The following is an 18,246-nucleotide window of genomic DNA, read 5'->3' on the forward strand; positions in this document are numbered from 1 at the left end:
TTGGTTGTCGTTTCCATGATATGTCTTGCATGGTATTGAGATGATGTGTTTTGTGCTTTTTTTTATATGTCAACTCCTGTTTTGTGTGTCCTTAATTGTTATTAAGCGTTAGCATATTTTCCAAGTGTTAATGCTTTACACATAATCAACACCTATTGGTTTGATCCTATAAAATAGAGGGCATTTAATTGGTTATGTTATGGTAATGCCCAAAGATGTTTTAAGGTGTTTTTACATATTAAAGTGAAGTGTTTGATATACCTTTTTCTAACTTTTACAATCGTCAAGGCTATGGTTTTACATGCTTTGGATGCATTTTTTTTCTTGCTGAAACATTTTTTTAATAGCTTCTAACAATTTAATAGGTCCTCAAAATCTATGGTAGAATAGTAATATATATTATGGTTGTAATTGTGTTTTATATCATATTTAAATAAAATTATTATCAAACCGTTTTAAGTTACCATTAATTTTTATATATTACATTAATTTCTACAAAAAAATTAATTACACTAAATTGAGTATTAATATTTGTTTAAATACTCTTATTTGTTTCTTATTTATAAAATTTAAATTTTTAATTTGAAAAGTTGATCAATGATATATATATATTTAAATTTTTGAATATTGACGGAAACACGGAGTTATTGACAAAATATGGAATATTAACACAAAGTTACTAATAAATTTTAGAATATTAACAGAAACATTAAGTTATTCATAATTTTTTTTGAATATTAACGGAAACGAATTCGAAATATTAACGGGAACACAAATTTATTTATCAAAATAATGAATATTAACGGGAACACAAAGTTACTGATCAAAATAATGAATATTAACAAGAACATGAAGTTATTGATCAAAATATTAAAAATTAACAGGAATAAATTTGAAATATTAACAGGAATACGAAGTTACTTATCAAAATAATGAATATTAGCGGGAACATGAAATTACTGGTAAAAGTATTTTTCTATTAATTATGTATTTTGATTGAATCATTAGGGTTAATAGTCATTTGCCCCCCTGCAATAGTAGCGATATTCGGTTTACCCCCCTTTTAAAAAAAAAAATTGTTTTACCCCCCTGTAATATTTGGGTACCCCCCTAAACGTGTAAAAACCAGGGAGTAAAATCAAAAAAATATATTTTACAGGGGGTAATTTTCCCTCTTAGGGGGCAAAAGACTTACAATTTTAATATTATAGGGGGGTAAAACAAATTTTTTTTTTAAAAGGGGGGTAAACCGAATATCGCTAGTATTGCAGGGGGGCAAATGACTATTAACCCGAATCATTATTATAAATGGAGTTTGTAGTGGTTTCTCATTGGCCTACAAGAGAGAACTAATAGTTTGAGATTGGGCTGATAGTTTGTAGTTATAATTGAGCCAAAATAATTATTTTTCTCCTTAGCTAGCCAAAAATAATCGATTCTCCTAAGCTGATAGTTTGAGATTGGGCTAATAGTTTGTAGTTTAATCAATTATACTAAATAATTATCACTAATTGAATTATATAATTTGATTGAATATTTTTTCATTATAATTTGTAAATTTGCGATTTTAAAACTTTTCCTTCATTTCCTTCATTGTAATTTGTCAAATAAAATATTACTATTTTTATAACTTTTTCAATTTTACCCAAAACTTAATCTTTTACTAATATCTTTTATTTTTCTCAATCACAATGCGCGAAAACGACGGGCACCCGTGCGAACGCACGGGTAAGACACTAGTTTATTTATTAAGAATCTCTAACTCCTCTGGGTATGTCATACATTATGTGCGTTGCCAAAAATGTCCCTCTATTTTTGTAGATGTATTTCTAGAAGTATCTTTTCTTTTGTTTCAAACTTGTTTTATTCCGTAGATGCATCAAACTTGTTTTATTCCGTAGATGCATCTACGAAAGACTTTCATATATACATCTATAGAAGAATTTGATGTTAAATTAGCGTCAGAGTCTTCTTCTCCTTCTAGTGGCAGAGTCAGATAAAAAAATTTGGGAGGGCTGTTAACGTAAAATAAAAATTATAAATAAAATATAAATAATATTTTAAATAAAACATTAAAGTTAAAATAAATATAAAGTTAATTACTAAAAAAATAAATTACATGACTTAAAACTACCTTAAAGTAATGTCTTACGCGTTTCGAATGACTTGAAATCGTCAATAATTGACTCAGAACTAATGCTTGCACTAATGTCCCTTTTAATGTATACTGTCATACTATCTCCAAGAAACCCATCATCCATCTTGTTTCTCAACTTAGTCTTAATAATTTTTGTTAAGAAATGTGGTTGGGGCTAACCCATCCCTACAAAACCGGTTGGTAGGGTGAGGATTGCCCCCACTTATAAGCACATGTTTAGCCATATATTGTCCGATGTGGGACTCTTAACACTCCCCCTCACGGGTATTTGTGTTTGTTAAAGTTTGTTTGAAGTCCCACATTCCTAAGGTTCTCGGACTGTTGGGTGTATAAATATGTGAGAGCAACCTCACCTCTTGAGCTAGTTTTTGGGGTTGAGATCCAAACATATTTAACATGATATCAAGAGCCTTGTTTAAGATCCGGTGGGTCACCTTCTATGGTTTCCGCTATCGGGCCATTTATTTCCACGCTCCAGTTGTCTAGTCTTGGGCGTGAGGGGGTGTGTTAAGAGTCCCACATCGGATAATATATGGCCTAAACATGTGCTTATAAGTGGGGGCAATCCTCACCCTAAAAGCCGGTTTTGTAGGGTTTAGTTAGGCCCAACCACACTTCTTAACAATTTTCATTGCTGAAAAAGATCTCTCAGTCGTGGCCGTAGAAACGGGAAGAGTCAATGTAAGACGAAGTAGTCTATCAATCAAGAAGTAAGTTTCAGCCTGTCCAGATGCAACTAAACAAGAACATAGTTCTTGAATAGTTGATAAATTATTCAAGTTTGATGCTTGACGAGCAACAAATAGAAAATGTTGGAGTTGAATTGCAATTATTCTTCTCTTGATTACTTAAATCCATAGGATAATATTTTTCAACTAAAGAACAAATAGTATCCATGCTAAAAGCTTTATATCCATCCTTAGGAGATAAAGAACAAGAAAGAGTTAACAAATCTATTGCTTGCTCACTGAATCTGCTATCCAACTCTTGTAACTGTTTGTCAATGGTAGTGAAAAAGTTCAAATTTAAAGTAATGTTGAATTGTGACTTGATTCTCTTCAAGAGGGGAGCGTCTAAATCTTGTTGTTGAATGAACATCATTAAGATCAGGAATCTCAATACCATGATTTTCACAAAAAGATATCACTTTAGTAAACAATATATCCCAACCATTTTCTTTCAAACCTTGAATAAGATGTTTTGCTGAACGAACCAAGTTCATAGCATTAACTACATCTTGATTTTTTTTTGTAAAGCTTGACAAAGCATATCTGTTATTCCCATGATTTCTTTCATCAAGTGCAAAATAAATATAAAATCAAATGCCTTCAAGTAATTGTAACAACTATCTTCATCCCCACGCGTAGCATAACTTCCTCTATCTTTTGCAATTTTTTTAAAACTGAACATGTTACTTCATACATATTTATCAAGCTAGAAATAGAATCGTAATGTGATCCCCAACGAGTATCTCCAGCTCGTTTCAATGTACCAACTTAATTTGCACCTTTACCAGTTACAATCTCATCAATCTCTAATAAATAAGCAATTTCTTCTAACCGGGCAGCTTGTAACTCATCATGATGCTTTGTAGAAGAACAAACAACATTCACAATAAAGACCAGTTTCTCAAAAAATTTATGAACAGGTTTGACTTCTCTTGATGATGTAACTAATGCAAGTTGCAAACAATGAACATAGTATGCATAAGGACAATCCTTCATAAAGAGGACTTGTAAACCATTCCATTCTCCTCTCATATTGCTAGAACCATCATACCCTTGGCCACGAATGTTAGAAACATTAAGGTTATGTCGAGAAAGTATATCACATATTGATTCCTTAAGAGTTAAAGATGTTGTGTCTTTAACATGCGCCACATCAAAAAATCTCTCTTGTATTAAACCAACTTTATCAACAAATCTTAATACAAGAGCCATTTGTTCCTTTTTTGACTCATCACGAGCTTCATCAACAACAATACAAAATTTGGAATCACCAATTTCCTCACGAATACTCTTTTTCACCCTACTAGAAAGAATTTGCAAGAGCTCTTTTTGAGTTTGATGTGAAGTATACTTGCAATTTTGTGGAGCATTTTCCAACACAACTTTTGCAATTTCATCATTGTAGGATGCTAAAAGTTTCAATAACTCAAGAAAGTTACCTTGATTTCTTGATTTGCTAGTTTCATCGTGACCCCTAAAAGCACAAGCTTGTAGTGTTAACCAACGAACAATGTCAATTGAAGTCTTGAGTTGTAACCGATTATTCATACTTTGACTTGAACTTTGCACTTGAATAACATTTCTAATATGACCATCTTGATTCAACAAGTCTTGACAAGCCTTCATTGCATTGTTATATGGTGAGCAAGGATCTTTCCTTATGTGTTTAAGAAAGGAACGATGTTTTCCATTCCTAACTTTCTTCCAATTTCTAAAACCCATAGAAATAAAGACAGGTGATCCGGGACGTCCACTTAATTTTTTTGCTAAAAAGGTAACATGGTAAGCAATATAGGACATCTTCGGATGGTGAATATTCTAACCATGATGGAAATATACTAAACCAAGTATGTTGAAACCTTCTTGGATGATCCTCGTTACCAGACAAAAGATAGTTTTTTAAATGAATTTGATATGGACCCCATTTTAGATATGCTCTTCATATTACATCCACTTGATTTGGTGGATATTGCCAAATCGAAGGACGCTTTTCAGGATCGCGTTCCAAATAATTTTCAAAACCATGATGCTCTTCAATTGTTGGATTCTCAAGAACTGTTTTAGATTCGGATGTCGGGATTATAATTTTTTCATCTCTCTCTTATCTTTCAATTTCACATGCTTTCCTATTTAAAAAAGAATCAATTTTCCTATTATTCATCTTTACTTTTCTTATAATATCAGATCAGATCCAAAAATCAATTTAGATAACATAGAAATTAAAAGAGAAAAAAATTAATAAACTTAAATAATCAACTTTAATCCGTTTTCAAATACCGGTAACTTCACTATTAGAAATTAGCAGCAACAATGATTAAATAAACCTTATTACAGTGTATAACTATATTTGTAAATTACGGTGTTATGAATTGATTTAATAAACCTCATATAGATTATTATTGATTAATGATTTACTTTGTTGTTCATCTAATTTAACACATCAAGGAAGAAGAACCCTAAAAATCGCAAAAACACAAATCAAGCAATCACTTTAATTTATTACTTTTTATAAAAGAAGAATGAATAAAGTTTTTTACCTGTTAGATGCCAATCACTTTAATCTATTTCAATTCTGGTGCCGGTAGCAAATGCATATGAGAAAGAAAGGAAAGGTAGAAGCTTTTTGCCTTATATGTATTTTAACCTAATTGTGAATGAGAAAGAAAAGATAAAAATTAATTTTAATTTAAAATAAGGATATTTTAGTAATTTGATATATATGAATTAAAAAAAATTGAGGGGTGGTCGTGGCCTTCCCACGTCCCCCCAGTTTCGCCACTGCCTCCCTCAATCTCCGCCTTTCTCATTTTCAAACTCCAACTCTCTCAACCTCAAAATCACACTTTCACTATAGTTGTTTTTTTTTTCTCGAGTTTGGAGGTAAACATGTGCATCAATGATTAACACATTCCAACAACTTCAAAACGCAATTTAATTGGTAAGTTTTCGATTTTTCGAGTTATTTTTGAATTTTCCCAGAATAGAGTTAGAAATCAATTTTTAAGTGTAGAAATGATTAATTAGAAAGTTTTAGACACATAGTTTAGAGACAATGTAGTTATTTTTAGATGTGTAAAACGGACGATCAAGTCGCCATAATGAGGTTTTTAAGCCCTTGGAACAGTGACAGACGTCATTGCTGCGTCTTTGGAGTTGTAAAATATTCGGTAGATGCATCTATGAAACAAATGAAACATTAGGTAGTTTCGTAGATGCACCTACGAAACAAACCCAATTATTTGAAATATTAGCTTGTTCCGTAGATACATCTACGGAAGAGTTTCGTATGTGCATCTACGGTAGTAATTTTTTTCTTTTCTTTTTAATTACCAAACTGTATCTAACTCGATTTTATTTGTAATAAAATGCAGACATTATGGCCGACCATCCAGACCGTATTATATTTGGGAGGACTGCACAACATGCCTCTGTGCGACGTGCACAGATGCAGATGCTGTCACATGTGACTGATGGAGCCTTTGTTCCAATAGTGATGCCTATGATTTTATTGATGTCTGTATTTTGATTATTTTTTTTATTATGTATGACACTATTTGGATGATTTATACGACATATTATTTTTGTATACTATATACTAGGGGTGGACAACGGTTTGGTTCGGGCCCAAAACCTAAAACTGGACCAACCCCCGGGTGAGATATATGGGCCCGATTTCCGACCCTTTTGAGTATCGGTTTTTTCGGGTTCGGTTCACATCGGGTCGGTTTACTAAATCGGTTTTTTTCGGTTAAGCACATTAATGGACCATATCAAAATTTAAGCCCAATTTAAATTCAATTAAATATTACTTTATATTAATTTTTTTACAATCTAGTCCGTTTCTGGGCCAGTATAAATTATGGGCAAACTTGATGCATTTTAAAATTTTGAAATTTAAAAATTTATTAATTTTCAATTAGTTTTAAATTATAAAAATTAGCTTAATTTCCCAAATGAGACTATTATATTAAATTTTTCATTGAAAAACAAAGTTATTCTACAAGAGTATAAATCTTTTGTAAATTTATCAAAATTAAAAGATTAAAAAGCATAGTTAATAATATAATTTTTTTTTGTCCATGATTTTGTGGCATTTTGATGTTTCATCCAACTTTGCCTATCTATTTCTTGAAAATAATCTTTCTTTGATGTCTTCTCAATTTTTTCTCTTCAAATTCAATTTTCTTATTTTTCTTTCTTGTTCATGTTTACTGGACTTGAAGATGTCTTCCCTCAAAACAACCTTATTATGCTATAATCCAATTGCAACAAGGTTATGCTACAATCCAATTGCAACAAGATCCTACATAAAAAGAAGAAGTGATATTAGAAAAATTAATAAAATAGAGATAATTTTATAAAATCTTAATTGAACAAGCCATTAGCAACATAATTCTAATGAATTAATTATACAGCAACAAACTCTATTGAATTAGTATCATACTAATACACACGAATACCAGAAACATCATCTTCTTGAATGTTGTTTTATTAGAACTAACATATACTAATATATATCAGAAATACCAGAAACATCATCTTCTTGAATGTTATTTTATTAGAACTAACATATACTAATATATACCAGAAACATCATCATCGTTACATATTTAAAGACTTTACTATGACATCAAAATATAGAACTAATATATAGAAAATTATATAGAACTATCATATATTAATAATTTACCATATGAATACAGGGCCTGAAAGTGAGCCAAAACTCCCAAGATGCAGGGCATGAAAGTGAGCTTAAACTCCCAAGATCTATTTTACCTGCAAATACCAAACAAATATATAAATAACCATCCATAGGGCCTGAAAGTGAGGCAAAACTCCTAAGATCTATTTTACCTGCAAATACCAAACAAATATATGAATAATTTACAATGAAACAAGGCTTGAAAGTGAGCAAAAACTTCCCAGATCTATTTTACCTGCGAATACCAGATCTGGAGGACTTGAAAGTTAAATCTGAATATCTTTCAGACACTCTCGATTTGCACAGTGCACACCCAAAAATCTAAATCAAAACATAAAAATAAATTATTATAAAAACTCATACAAGAAATAAAAAACACTTTTATAAATATAAAATTTTATCATAATCAATGCCAAATTAATTTCTAAAAACACAAAAATTACAAATTTCCTATCTGTAACCCTAAGTCATTTTAACAGATACACAAATTTTACTGTGAAACCGAAATGAAACTTTACTTTTTTTTATACACAAACAACACCAAACAACCAAAAAACCCAAGAACGAATCATTTTATAAGATAAGTAACCTAAAATCTAAATCACAATCTTAAAAAAAAACTCAAAATTTAACCTTTTAAAGAAGTTCATGTCTTTAAAGTGGTAGATCTGGCTTTTTATACATCAAATCAACTCATCAACTGATGCATGAATGCAGAGACGGTGGCTAAAAGGAATCGATGGTGAGACGATGAAGAGAGATGACGATGAAGAGAGAGGCTGATAAAGAGAGAGGCTGATGAAGTTGAAACGAGAGAGAAGGGTAACGATGATTGAAGAAGCGGCGGCTGGAACAAGAGATAATGAAGGAGGAGAGAGTGAGAGAGAATGGAACTAGGGTTTTCTGTGAGGTGATTAAGACGGAGAAGAATATATATAATTAAAATAAGTGATATAAATATATATAATTAATAATTAAAATAAAATATCAAATAAATTCGGTCGGATTCGGTTTCCGATGGGTTCAAAATAACCATCCGAACCGAACCGGTCTAACCCTAATAAATCCAAATCAATCATCCGATCAAAACAGAAAACCGTTCAAATCCGACCGAATGCCAAAAAAATGATTCGGATCGGTCGGTTACCACCGGTTGGTGATAATTTGTCCAGCCCTACTATATACCATTGCCTTTACATTACACTACTATGATGTACTATATTTTGATGCTAAAAATATTGGAGTTTTAGAGTGAAATAACACTGGTTTAAAATATAACATAATATTTTGTAGGTACATCTACGAAACACTCTGTTTTTTTACATATTTTGTAAATACATTTACAGAAGATTTACTGAACTGAAATATTTTGAATTTTCCCAACGTTCAGTATGTTTTTAACACTTCCATATATTTGCCTACGAAAAAAACCAAATTTTTTATAAAAAAAAAATACTTTCAAATATGTATCTACGAAATCAAAGAATATAATTAAAATTTTGCCATGACTAAGAGTATCTAAGGGTGGATTGAAATATTCTCAATTTATTTTATCAAATTATTATAAATATAAATTTAAACTAACAATAATTTATTAAATCAGTTACATATATTTAAAAATAGGAAGATTAAATTCCAAAAAGTCAAAAAAGAAAAAAACTGCAATGAAGATAATTATGAAATGATGAACAAATTGGCAGTTAAAAGTGGGATCTGTCAGTGATATGGCGCTAAATTCACAAATAGGGTATTAACAGAATGGAATTGAAATTTTCCTATAATTCCGCAACTCTTTTCGTCACCATATTTACCACAAAATCTGCAATTTCTCATTTCGTTTCGCTCTCTGAACCCATTTCATTTCTTCATTTTCAACAATTTCAATTCCAAACCCCCAAATCAATACTGAATGAAGATTTTATGTCGCAAATCCGTCAAGTGATCATTTTCAGGTACCTTTTATGTCTCAAATCTTAGGGTTTTTACAAATTTTGGCATTAATTTGAGATTTTTATATGGTTTATCTTTTTTAGAATAATCTATGAATCTAAAATGGAAGAACATGTTGAAATTTATGATAGATAATTTGATTTATGATTTATTTTATTTTTCTATTGAATTGTTGAATATTTTGTTGCAAATGTGAAATTTTAAGTTTTGGATTTCAAAATTGAAACACATGTGTGCAGGGTTATTGAATGGAAGCTACAAGTGTTTATGCAGAAACATTTGATGGTAGCGTAAAAGATAAGCAGGTAAGAATACATTCCGAAAGTATCGATGAAATTCGAAGTATTGAAAATGCAAGCATTGAGGTAGTAAATGGAAGTGAAAGAAGTAGTGATTCAGAAAGGCCAATAGATGTCATCACTAGATGTGAAAGTGGCGAGAATAGTTATTCTGTGACTCATGTCAGTGGAACCAAAAGCTCGTCTTCGTCGAGTAGAAGCTCTTCGTCAGAGTCATCATCGGATGATTTCTATCGGATGGATGCGGCTGAACTTGCATCAAAATCTGAGAAAAGTTATGTTGATAGTTTTGAGAGCTCTGCGAAATCTGAGAAAAGTTATGTTTATAGTAGCGAGAGCTCTACGAAATCTGAGGTTGATGATAGCCCTCCAGCTCCAACATCAACATATCAAGTTTACAATTTGGCTTGTAGCGAAAACGGTATGTCACCAACTGTAAGCCCTCCTATCCAAGTGATGGATCGATCGGGGAGAATTGATTCTGCCAGGATTCCGTCTTCGGTGTTTGATGGAAATAATAGTGGTAATAGTCCATTGGAATGGAGTATTGCTTCTAATGAATCATTGTTTAGTATTCATATAGGCCACCATAGTTTTAACAGAGAGAATACCTTTAAGGTTGGTGAATTACACGTGTCACAAGAATCGACGAAACCTGATGAGTTAAATATGCTTAACCGACTTCCATCAGTTACTATAGAGGAGATAGACACTGCCAGCCCAAGTGCCGACATAGAGAAGCTGGAAAAGTCTGACGAATCTTTCAAGCTCACCCCAAAGCCAAGTGAAGACCAAACTGACATAAAGACTCTTCATCAATCTGCAAGCAGCATTTCTACTAAGTCAAGTGTGACGAGTCCCTCCAGCGAAAGTGGAACCACGGGACACGCTTTTGTCCCATTGTAAGTCTGTTTTATTCTTTTACATTTTTGAGACAAACCAATATCATTCTCTTATCCTTATACATTTATATAAATGTGAACCAGTTGATGAAGCAATTATGAACCTGCACATGTCCATGTCTAAATGCATATGTATTTGCAAAAAAATTATAGAAAAACATATGTTCATTATCTTGAGTATGGTGACTTCAAAGAATACTCATGTGCTATATACAATTAAAATCCCTAAGCTCATCATATCCACTCAATGATGAATATCTCTTTTGTGCATTGCAGAAAGAAGCGTTCACGGCCTTTGTGCTTCGGTTGTAACTGTAGTTGGGCGTTCTGCAACCATAATTGGCCGACATGCTGCCAGTACAAATGGCCCACCTGCTGCCACACATGGCCAAGTTGCAAGTGTTCATGTGGTTGGTTGTTATGCGGTTATTGCAACGGTGGCCGTGTCTCCCCTATGTATGTTTTCTTCTTTTTAATAATATATAATATTTATTCTTATGCAAAGTTTGAAAACTTATAGCTGCTCTCCTTGGATCATGCTATATGGTTCCTTTTACATACAATTTACACGTATTATGGCAAAACAAATAGAGACCCTATGTAACCGCAATTCAATCGTGACAATAATTTATGAGGCCCTATTTAACTATGATTTAACCATGAAGAACTTTGGACCTTATGCTGTAGTCCGCCTTACACCCTAAAAAACAGCATTGTTGTTCATCTGTACTCTGTTGGATGTTCTTTAAATTTTGAAACTGTACAAGCACATTGATTTTAATTTGTATGCAATTTTTTGCAGTTTGACTGAAACAACAGAGAGTAATAGTTTTATGAAGACAAATACTCCTAGTCCTAGCAAGCATTCATATAATGAAGAATCAGAAACAACAAGCAGCTCCAATTCCAGTTTCTGGTATTGTTTCAAATCTGAACAAGCATGTGATGTTTGTTCCAGCTCAAGTTCTAATTGTTGCAGTTGGTTCTATTGTTTTTCTTGTCCTTCTTGTACATGTAAGCTTTCTTGCACAAAGTGCAAAAGTTGTTGTTAAGGAACTGAGTTTTACAGAATTCAGATGCCACATTTTTTTATAGTTAATATCTTCTTTAGCTTTTAAGGTTTGATCAAATTCCACTTTGGATAAATCATTTTAAATTTTTTTGTCACCCCTTTTAAAATGATTTTTTAAAAGTTTAGCCACCTAATTAATTAACAATATGATACTTTTTTTTACTAATAGCAATATAATTACTGCGAATAACCTACAAGTGATAAGGTGGCGTATATATTCTACGCCAAAATTATACATACGTTAATTTCAAGATGAGAATTGAGATGCATACAAAACATACTTTGTTTAGATAGAAAAAGGTTATCTTTTGTTGTTTTCTTTTGCTGTTTTCTTATGAACAAATATGTAACATAGACGGTAAAATGAATCTTTTCAAACCAAAAAAAAAAGGAGATACTCTAACTCGTATACAAAAATTAAAGGTTGATTACATTATGCACCAACCGATCATACAAAAGTAGTTGCACATTTCCCACTTTTGCCTTGAATCAAAATTAAGATCGAAGTTTAATATGATCCAAAACAATTATCAAATAAAAAAAAAGCTTTGAAATAGAATCTTGTTAAACCTAAATCACTTAATTAAGTGGGTAAAAACTAAACCAACAATTCTATACATTTAAAATGTTAATTCAAATTAATTGTTAAGTGTTATTTATTGGTCACCTTAACCAAATAGAAATTTTCATAAAGAAAGATAACGACTGACGTAATGTCGGATAACGATTGGCGAAAAATCATAGTCGATTATTTAGGCAATCTAACAGGGTCGGTAGATCAAAAAGTTAAATGCAAAGTCCTAAGTTACATGATAATGTGAAATGATTTATTTAAGAAAACTCCCGAGGGGTCCTTCTTAAGTGTTTTGCCAAAAGCGACTTAAGATTTGCATTGAGAAGTTTAGCCCTAAGCTGGCGAAACACATCTTCAAGAGTTTCGACAGAAGAAACTCCGTCGAAATGGTCAAAGAGCTTGAACACTTGTCGGTCAAAGTACCTATAGTACTCATCATAATCTTTAAGTACTCAAAGGATTTTGTTTTCTTAAGCGCAACTAATTCATCTTGAGACATTCTAGTCTCAGCAACAAGTGTTGGCTTAACATTCAAAGTAGTGTCAGCCGAAATATGACTTTCTGGTTGGTTCTTCAGACTAGCCTTATTCTTCGGCAAATGGTCTTCGTAAGCCTTGCCTCCGACATAATTCAAATTACCTTGTCTTGTGGCTGAACAATAGGTGACATATCTTGATTCTTCACTTCTTGGTCAACATGTTCTCTTTCAGGGGTATACTCTGGTTTTCACTGTTGGTGTTTGAAGAGGAAGTTTTTGACTTATCAAGATTGACAACATATGCATAATGAGGATCACTTTGGATTTCAGAGGGTCAGTCATCTTCTTCAGCGGAGTCGTTGTGGATTTTTCTATAAGAATTAAAGAAAAGAATATAAGAAATAATTCTTTGTTTAACGAAAAGGTTTGTCAAAGATAATGGTACCTGAAGTCCACCAGCATCTGGACTTGAACTAGTACTTTTAGGTTTTCCAAAAGTCGTTGTTACAACTAGTGTTGGTCATTTGATGCCAGTCTTCAAAATGATGTGTTTTGCAGCCTTCGCCTCGACATCGGGCACAACCTTTAGAGAGGAAAGTACCTCGGGGATGGGGAAGTTCAAGCAACCTTGGACTTCTTTTTCTTCTTAGGAGTCTCTGGCGAAGAATTCCTAGCAGTCGTCTAAATTTCGACTTCATCTATGTGAATGCCTTTTTGTCGTTTATAAGGGGCGGCCCGAGTCTTATCATCAACCTGAACATGGAAAAGTAAGTGCATATGAAAGATACATAAGACTATACATGTTGAAAATAGAGTAAAAGTCAAAAGTAAAATCGATCATGGGTTGTGTGTGTGTGTTAAGGCATCTCCTCTATCCTTTTTTATGTGCAGCGACAACAGTGTCACTCGCTGCATCCCTGGTTCGTTTCCTATGCTCAACTGATGGGAAATATGCAATAAAGAGGTAAGTATTGAATTCGACAGAATTTGTGATGAATGAGTTTAAGGATCATGTTGCTTTCCTCACCTTTAAGTATGGGAGATAAAATCCTGACATGTTTTATATCGACATGAAGATGCCCTTGGAAGCTGTATATATCATGCTTAGTCAGAACCAGTCGCTGGGCCAGTTTTAAACATTAGTTTTTGATCACCTTTAAATCTGACCCGCAGAAGAACCACCGAGGAAATGAAGGTCGAAGTGCCAAAGCCAAGTTAGAGCTTGGCAGAAGGAGAAATTTAGGGGGATAAAATTTGAAAGCGAACTCACATGTCTTTAAATGCGACATATGAAGGAATTTTTAAATTAAAGTGAAAAGGTTATGGACTTAGTATTTGTTTTAGGTAACCAGTATAGACATTTCGATCAAGGCAGCGATTGAAGGATATAAACATGGTTGAATAACCACAAGTGGTCTTGTCCATATTTGAAGGTGTTTTGCATGTTGGCTGCATTATTGGTAAAACATACATGGTTGATTGTGATTATGCAGGTTGCATATATGTGTGGAGCTAATACAGGTTTTGTAGTGAATGTCATGATCGATGTCATGACATCCGTGTGTGACAGCAGGAGCTGTTATTGTTTATTAATTTTGTTTCCTGATTTATCCTTTTTATTAGTTTAGGAAATTTTTTATTGAGTGCTGCATATTTCGTCCAGAAGATCCTATTGACAGCACATTGTGTAAAAGACAGTTGGCGTGTGAATTAAGTTAACTTTGTTAACCCTAATGTGTTTCTAAAAAAACCCAAGGACCAAGATTGCATATAAAAAGACCTGCAATCCTAATTTGGAACGCAGACAGAAGATTGTGTATTGTGAAGAACGACTGTTTTGTATCTGTCTCTTGTGATCCACGCTATTATCTTTGATGATTGCGTTGGAATTAGTTTGTGTTTTAGTTGTGTCACTCTAAGCTTTTAAGCACGAGTGTGTGTCTCTGATTGAAGCTTTTAAGCAGATCAAGGTGTGTTTTTGAAGTGTGTCTTCTATTTGTAATTGTTTATTGTGAATGTGTTATCACTGCTGTGATTGAGGGGGAGTGGAATGGAGATATTCCATATCTAGGTAGAACCTAGGTAGAAGGGTCATTGGGTAGTGATTAAGTGAGGAGTTGTAAACTGGGAGTTTAGCTCTGAATTGATACTGCTAATAGTGGACTTCATCTCTGGCTTGGTAGCCCCCAAAGTAGGTTGTTTGAACCGAACTGGGTAAACAATTCTGTGTGTTCTTTATTGTTTTATGTTGTTTGTTATTATTGTCTGTGCTGCGTAATTGTGGATGTCATAACATCCAATTTGACATCGAGCATGTATTACTAGATTTTTCAATTGGCATCAGAGCAGGCACCCTTCCTGTTTACATCTGGGTGAGATCTAGGGATAACAAAATTCTGGTACTATGGAGAAGGAACTATTAGTGTTTGGAAACAGACCACCTATCCTGGATGGCTCTAACTATGATCACTGGAAACCTCGTATGGTAGCAGTCATTAAGTCAGTGGACAACAAGGCCTGGAGAGCTGTTGAAAGTGGATGGAAACATCCTGAGAAAATTCTGGAAGATGGAACTATTGTTCTAATTCCTGAAACTCAATGGAGCAAATCTGAAGAAGAGTTAGCGTTAGGCAATTCCAAGGCCCTAAGTGAAATATTCAATGGTATCGACAAGAACATCTTCAGACTTGTGCAACACTGTGAGCTGGCTAAAGAAGCTTGGGATATTCTCAAAACATCACATGAAGGTACGTCAAAGGTAAAGATGTCGAGACTTCAAATACTTACCACTAAGTTTGAAAATCTCAAGATGAAAGAGGATGAAACCATTTATGAGTTTTACATGAATGTCCGAGAGATTTCAAACAACTCTGCAGCCTTAGGTGAGAAAATGACTGAAGAAAAACTGGTAAGGAAGATTCTCAGATCATTTCCTAAGCGATTTGATATGAAGGTAACTGCCATAGAGGAAACTCAAGACATCAGCAACATGAAGTTGGACGAACTTCTTGGTTCTCTTCAAACCTTTGAGTCAAGCATCTGTGAGCCTGTTGAAAAGAAGAACAAAAGCATTGCGTTTGTCACCAACACAGGTGATGAATCAAAAGAAAGCGATGGTGTAAGTGATGAGAATTTATCAGACGCCATAGCCATGCTTGGGAAACAATTCAACAGACTTATCAAAAGGGTTGATCAGAAGTCCAGACCCAATGTCAAGAACACTTCCTATGACATCAGTCAGACATATGACTCAAGCAAAAGATTCAAATCTGAGGAGAATCCCTATCTAGGGAAAGGGGTTCAATGTCATGGATGTGAAGGATTCAGAGACATTAGAGCTGAATGTCCTACCTACCACAAGGAGCAAAAGAAAGGACTGACTGTTACTTGGTCTGATGAAGACTCAGATTCAGAAAAGGAAACTGCAAAGCATGTCACAGTTTCAACAAGAATCTATGAATCTGATGATGATTCCAGTGATGATGAGCTAACCTTTGAAGAACTAGCTGCCTCGTACAAGAAGCTGTGTAGGGAGAATGCTGAAGTCTGCAAATAAGTGGAGAAGCAAGAGGTGATCATAAGAGATCTAGAATCTGAAAAGATTAAACATCTTGCAACCATAGACTCCCTCAGTAGTGAAGTAAGCATGTTGAACCTCAAACTTGATCAAATGACCAAGTCATTCAAAATGTTGAACAATGGATCTGATACTCTAAAAGAAATTATGGATTCTGGACAAAGATCAGGAGATATGTCTGGAATGGGATTTGTGGCCAAAGAGGAATTAATCTCTGAACTCAGGAGGATAGAATCCAAGACGTGTGTGCCTAACCAGATGTCAATCCAAATGTCACAACATCAAGGAAACAGAAGAAGGAGGCTCTCAAAGAAAAGGTTCCAGAAATGGAGGTGTCATCACTGTGGAAGATTTGGTCACATAAAGCCATTATGTTTCAGACTATTTGGATATCCAGACCAAACTCAACAAGTCAAACTTGATCATGATATTAGTAACAGGAAGCATTCTGGGATAGCTAAGAATGTTGCTCTAATAGCACACACTTCTCTAAGGATGCCAGCAGAAGACGACTGGTACCTTGATAGTGGTTGTTCAAATCATATGACCGGGAGGAAGAACTCTCTAGTAGATCTCAAATTGGAAGTAAACAACTATGTAACTCTGGGTGATGGAGATATAAGAGAAGTCAAAGGTGTTGGGAAGACAGAAGGGGTGAGTATACCTAATCTAAACAATGTTCTACTTGTACAAGGTTTAACTGCAAACCTTATAAGCATCAGTCAGTTGGGTGATGAAGGATTCAATGCTAGGTTCACCAAAGATGAGTGTATCATCACTAATGAAGAAAATGAGGAAGTCATGAAGGGATTTAGATCTAAGGATAATTGCTATCTATGGAAGCCTGACACACCTGTCCACCCCTCTGACTACTCCATGATCAAGGAAGAATTAAAAATGTACCATCACGAATTTGATGAATCTTGTGATTCTGATGAATCAGATAAAGAATCCTATATTGGTGATCTCACTATAAGTGAACTGTCTACTAGTTTTTCTGAGACCAGTCTAATGAATGAGAAACTGTATGCAAAAGTAAGGGAATACAGAAGTATCAATAGATTTCTGCTGGAAGAAAGAGTGAGCCTTGTGATGGACATTACAGATCGGGAAAGAAAACTGGAAAAGTCAAATGTGAGCAATGATCCTAAAGGACTGTCTGAAAGCAATGTCATAGAGAATGTTGCAACAACATCTAAAAACAATGCGATAGAAAAAGGGTATGTTGGGTATCTGCTACCAACACTTATTATAGCAATTAACCAACGTGAGGGAATACTATTTGGGCTTTGTCAAAATCCATGTTTTGAAATTTCCCTCACTCAGTGTGCATATAAAGCCCCCTCGATCCCCTAATAGTCTAAAAACGGCAAACCCTCCCAGTAGGACTGCTAGCTACTCTCTGAGATTGATTTACATCTATTGTTATCACAAGTGTGGAACAAGTTCTAGTTCTCTAAGGTTCAGAATGTCTCAGCAATCAAATGATGAATCTCCCAGTTCAGACTCAGTGGCACCGGAGGAGTTCTCTAACCCTAACAGGGTCCTTAAGGTTGCTCCTTTAAGGACGATTAGCAGTGACGAAGTAAAGGCCACTAAGCCTAAAATGACTCATGCAAAACGATCCAAGGAGGGTATTCACAACAAGGGTACCAAATCCTCAGCATCTGCTACCATGGAGGAACTTACTAAAGAAGGATCCAAATATGTCGATAGAGCAATTACCAGGATTGTTAATCGTATTCTGAAGGAGAATCATCAAGTGCCTGGAATATCTATTCCTCTTCAAACCATAATGGCTGATCC

At 34.0% G+C, this 18,246-nt stretch overlaps 2 protein-coding genes across 2 annotated transcripts; one reads left to right on the top strand and one right to left on the bottom strand.

The window, feature by feature from the left end:
* Positions 1-3,654: 3,654 nt before the first annotated feature.
* On the bottom strand, positions 3,655-4,686 carry LOC131643249 (uncharacterized). The gene has a single exon (XM_058913401.1). It carries the CDS (start codon positions 4,684-4,686, stop codon positions 3,655-3,657), a length of 1,032 nt encoding a protein of 343 aa, XP_058769384.1.
* A 4,564-nt stretch (positions 4,687-9,250) lies between these two features.
* LOC131643175 (uncharacterized) lies at positions 9,251-11,833 on the top strand. Its single transcript, XM_058913327.1, has 4 exons — positions 9,251-9,540; positions 9,778-10,739; positions 11,016-11,195; positions 11,542-11,833. The coding sequence occupies exons 2-4, from the start codon at positions 9,787-9,789 to the stop codon at positions 11,789-11,791; spliced, it is 1,383 nt and encodes a 460-aa protein (XP_058769310.1). The 5' UTR covers positions 9,251-9,540; positions 9,778-9,786; the 3' UTR covers positions 11,792-11,833.
* Positions 11,834-18,246: the final 6,413 nt, after the last annotated feature.

Source organism: Vicia villosa, unplaced genomic scaffold, assembly GCF_029867415.1.
Source record: "Vicia villosa cultivar HV-30 ecotype Madison, WI unplaced genomic scaffold, Vvil1.0 scaffold8, whole genome shotgun sequence".
Lineage (NCBI taxonomy): Eukaryota > Viridiplantae > Streptophyta > Magnoliopsida > Fabales > Fabaceae > Vicia > Vicia villosa.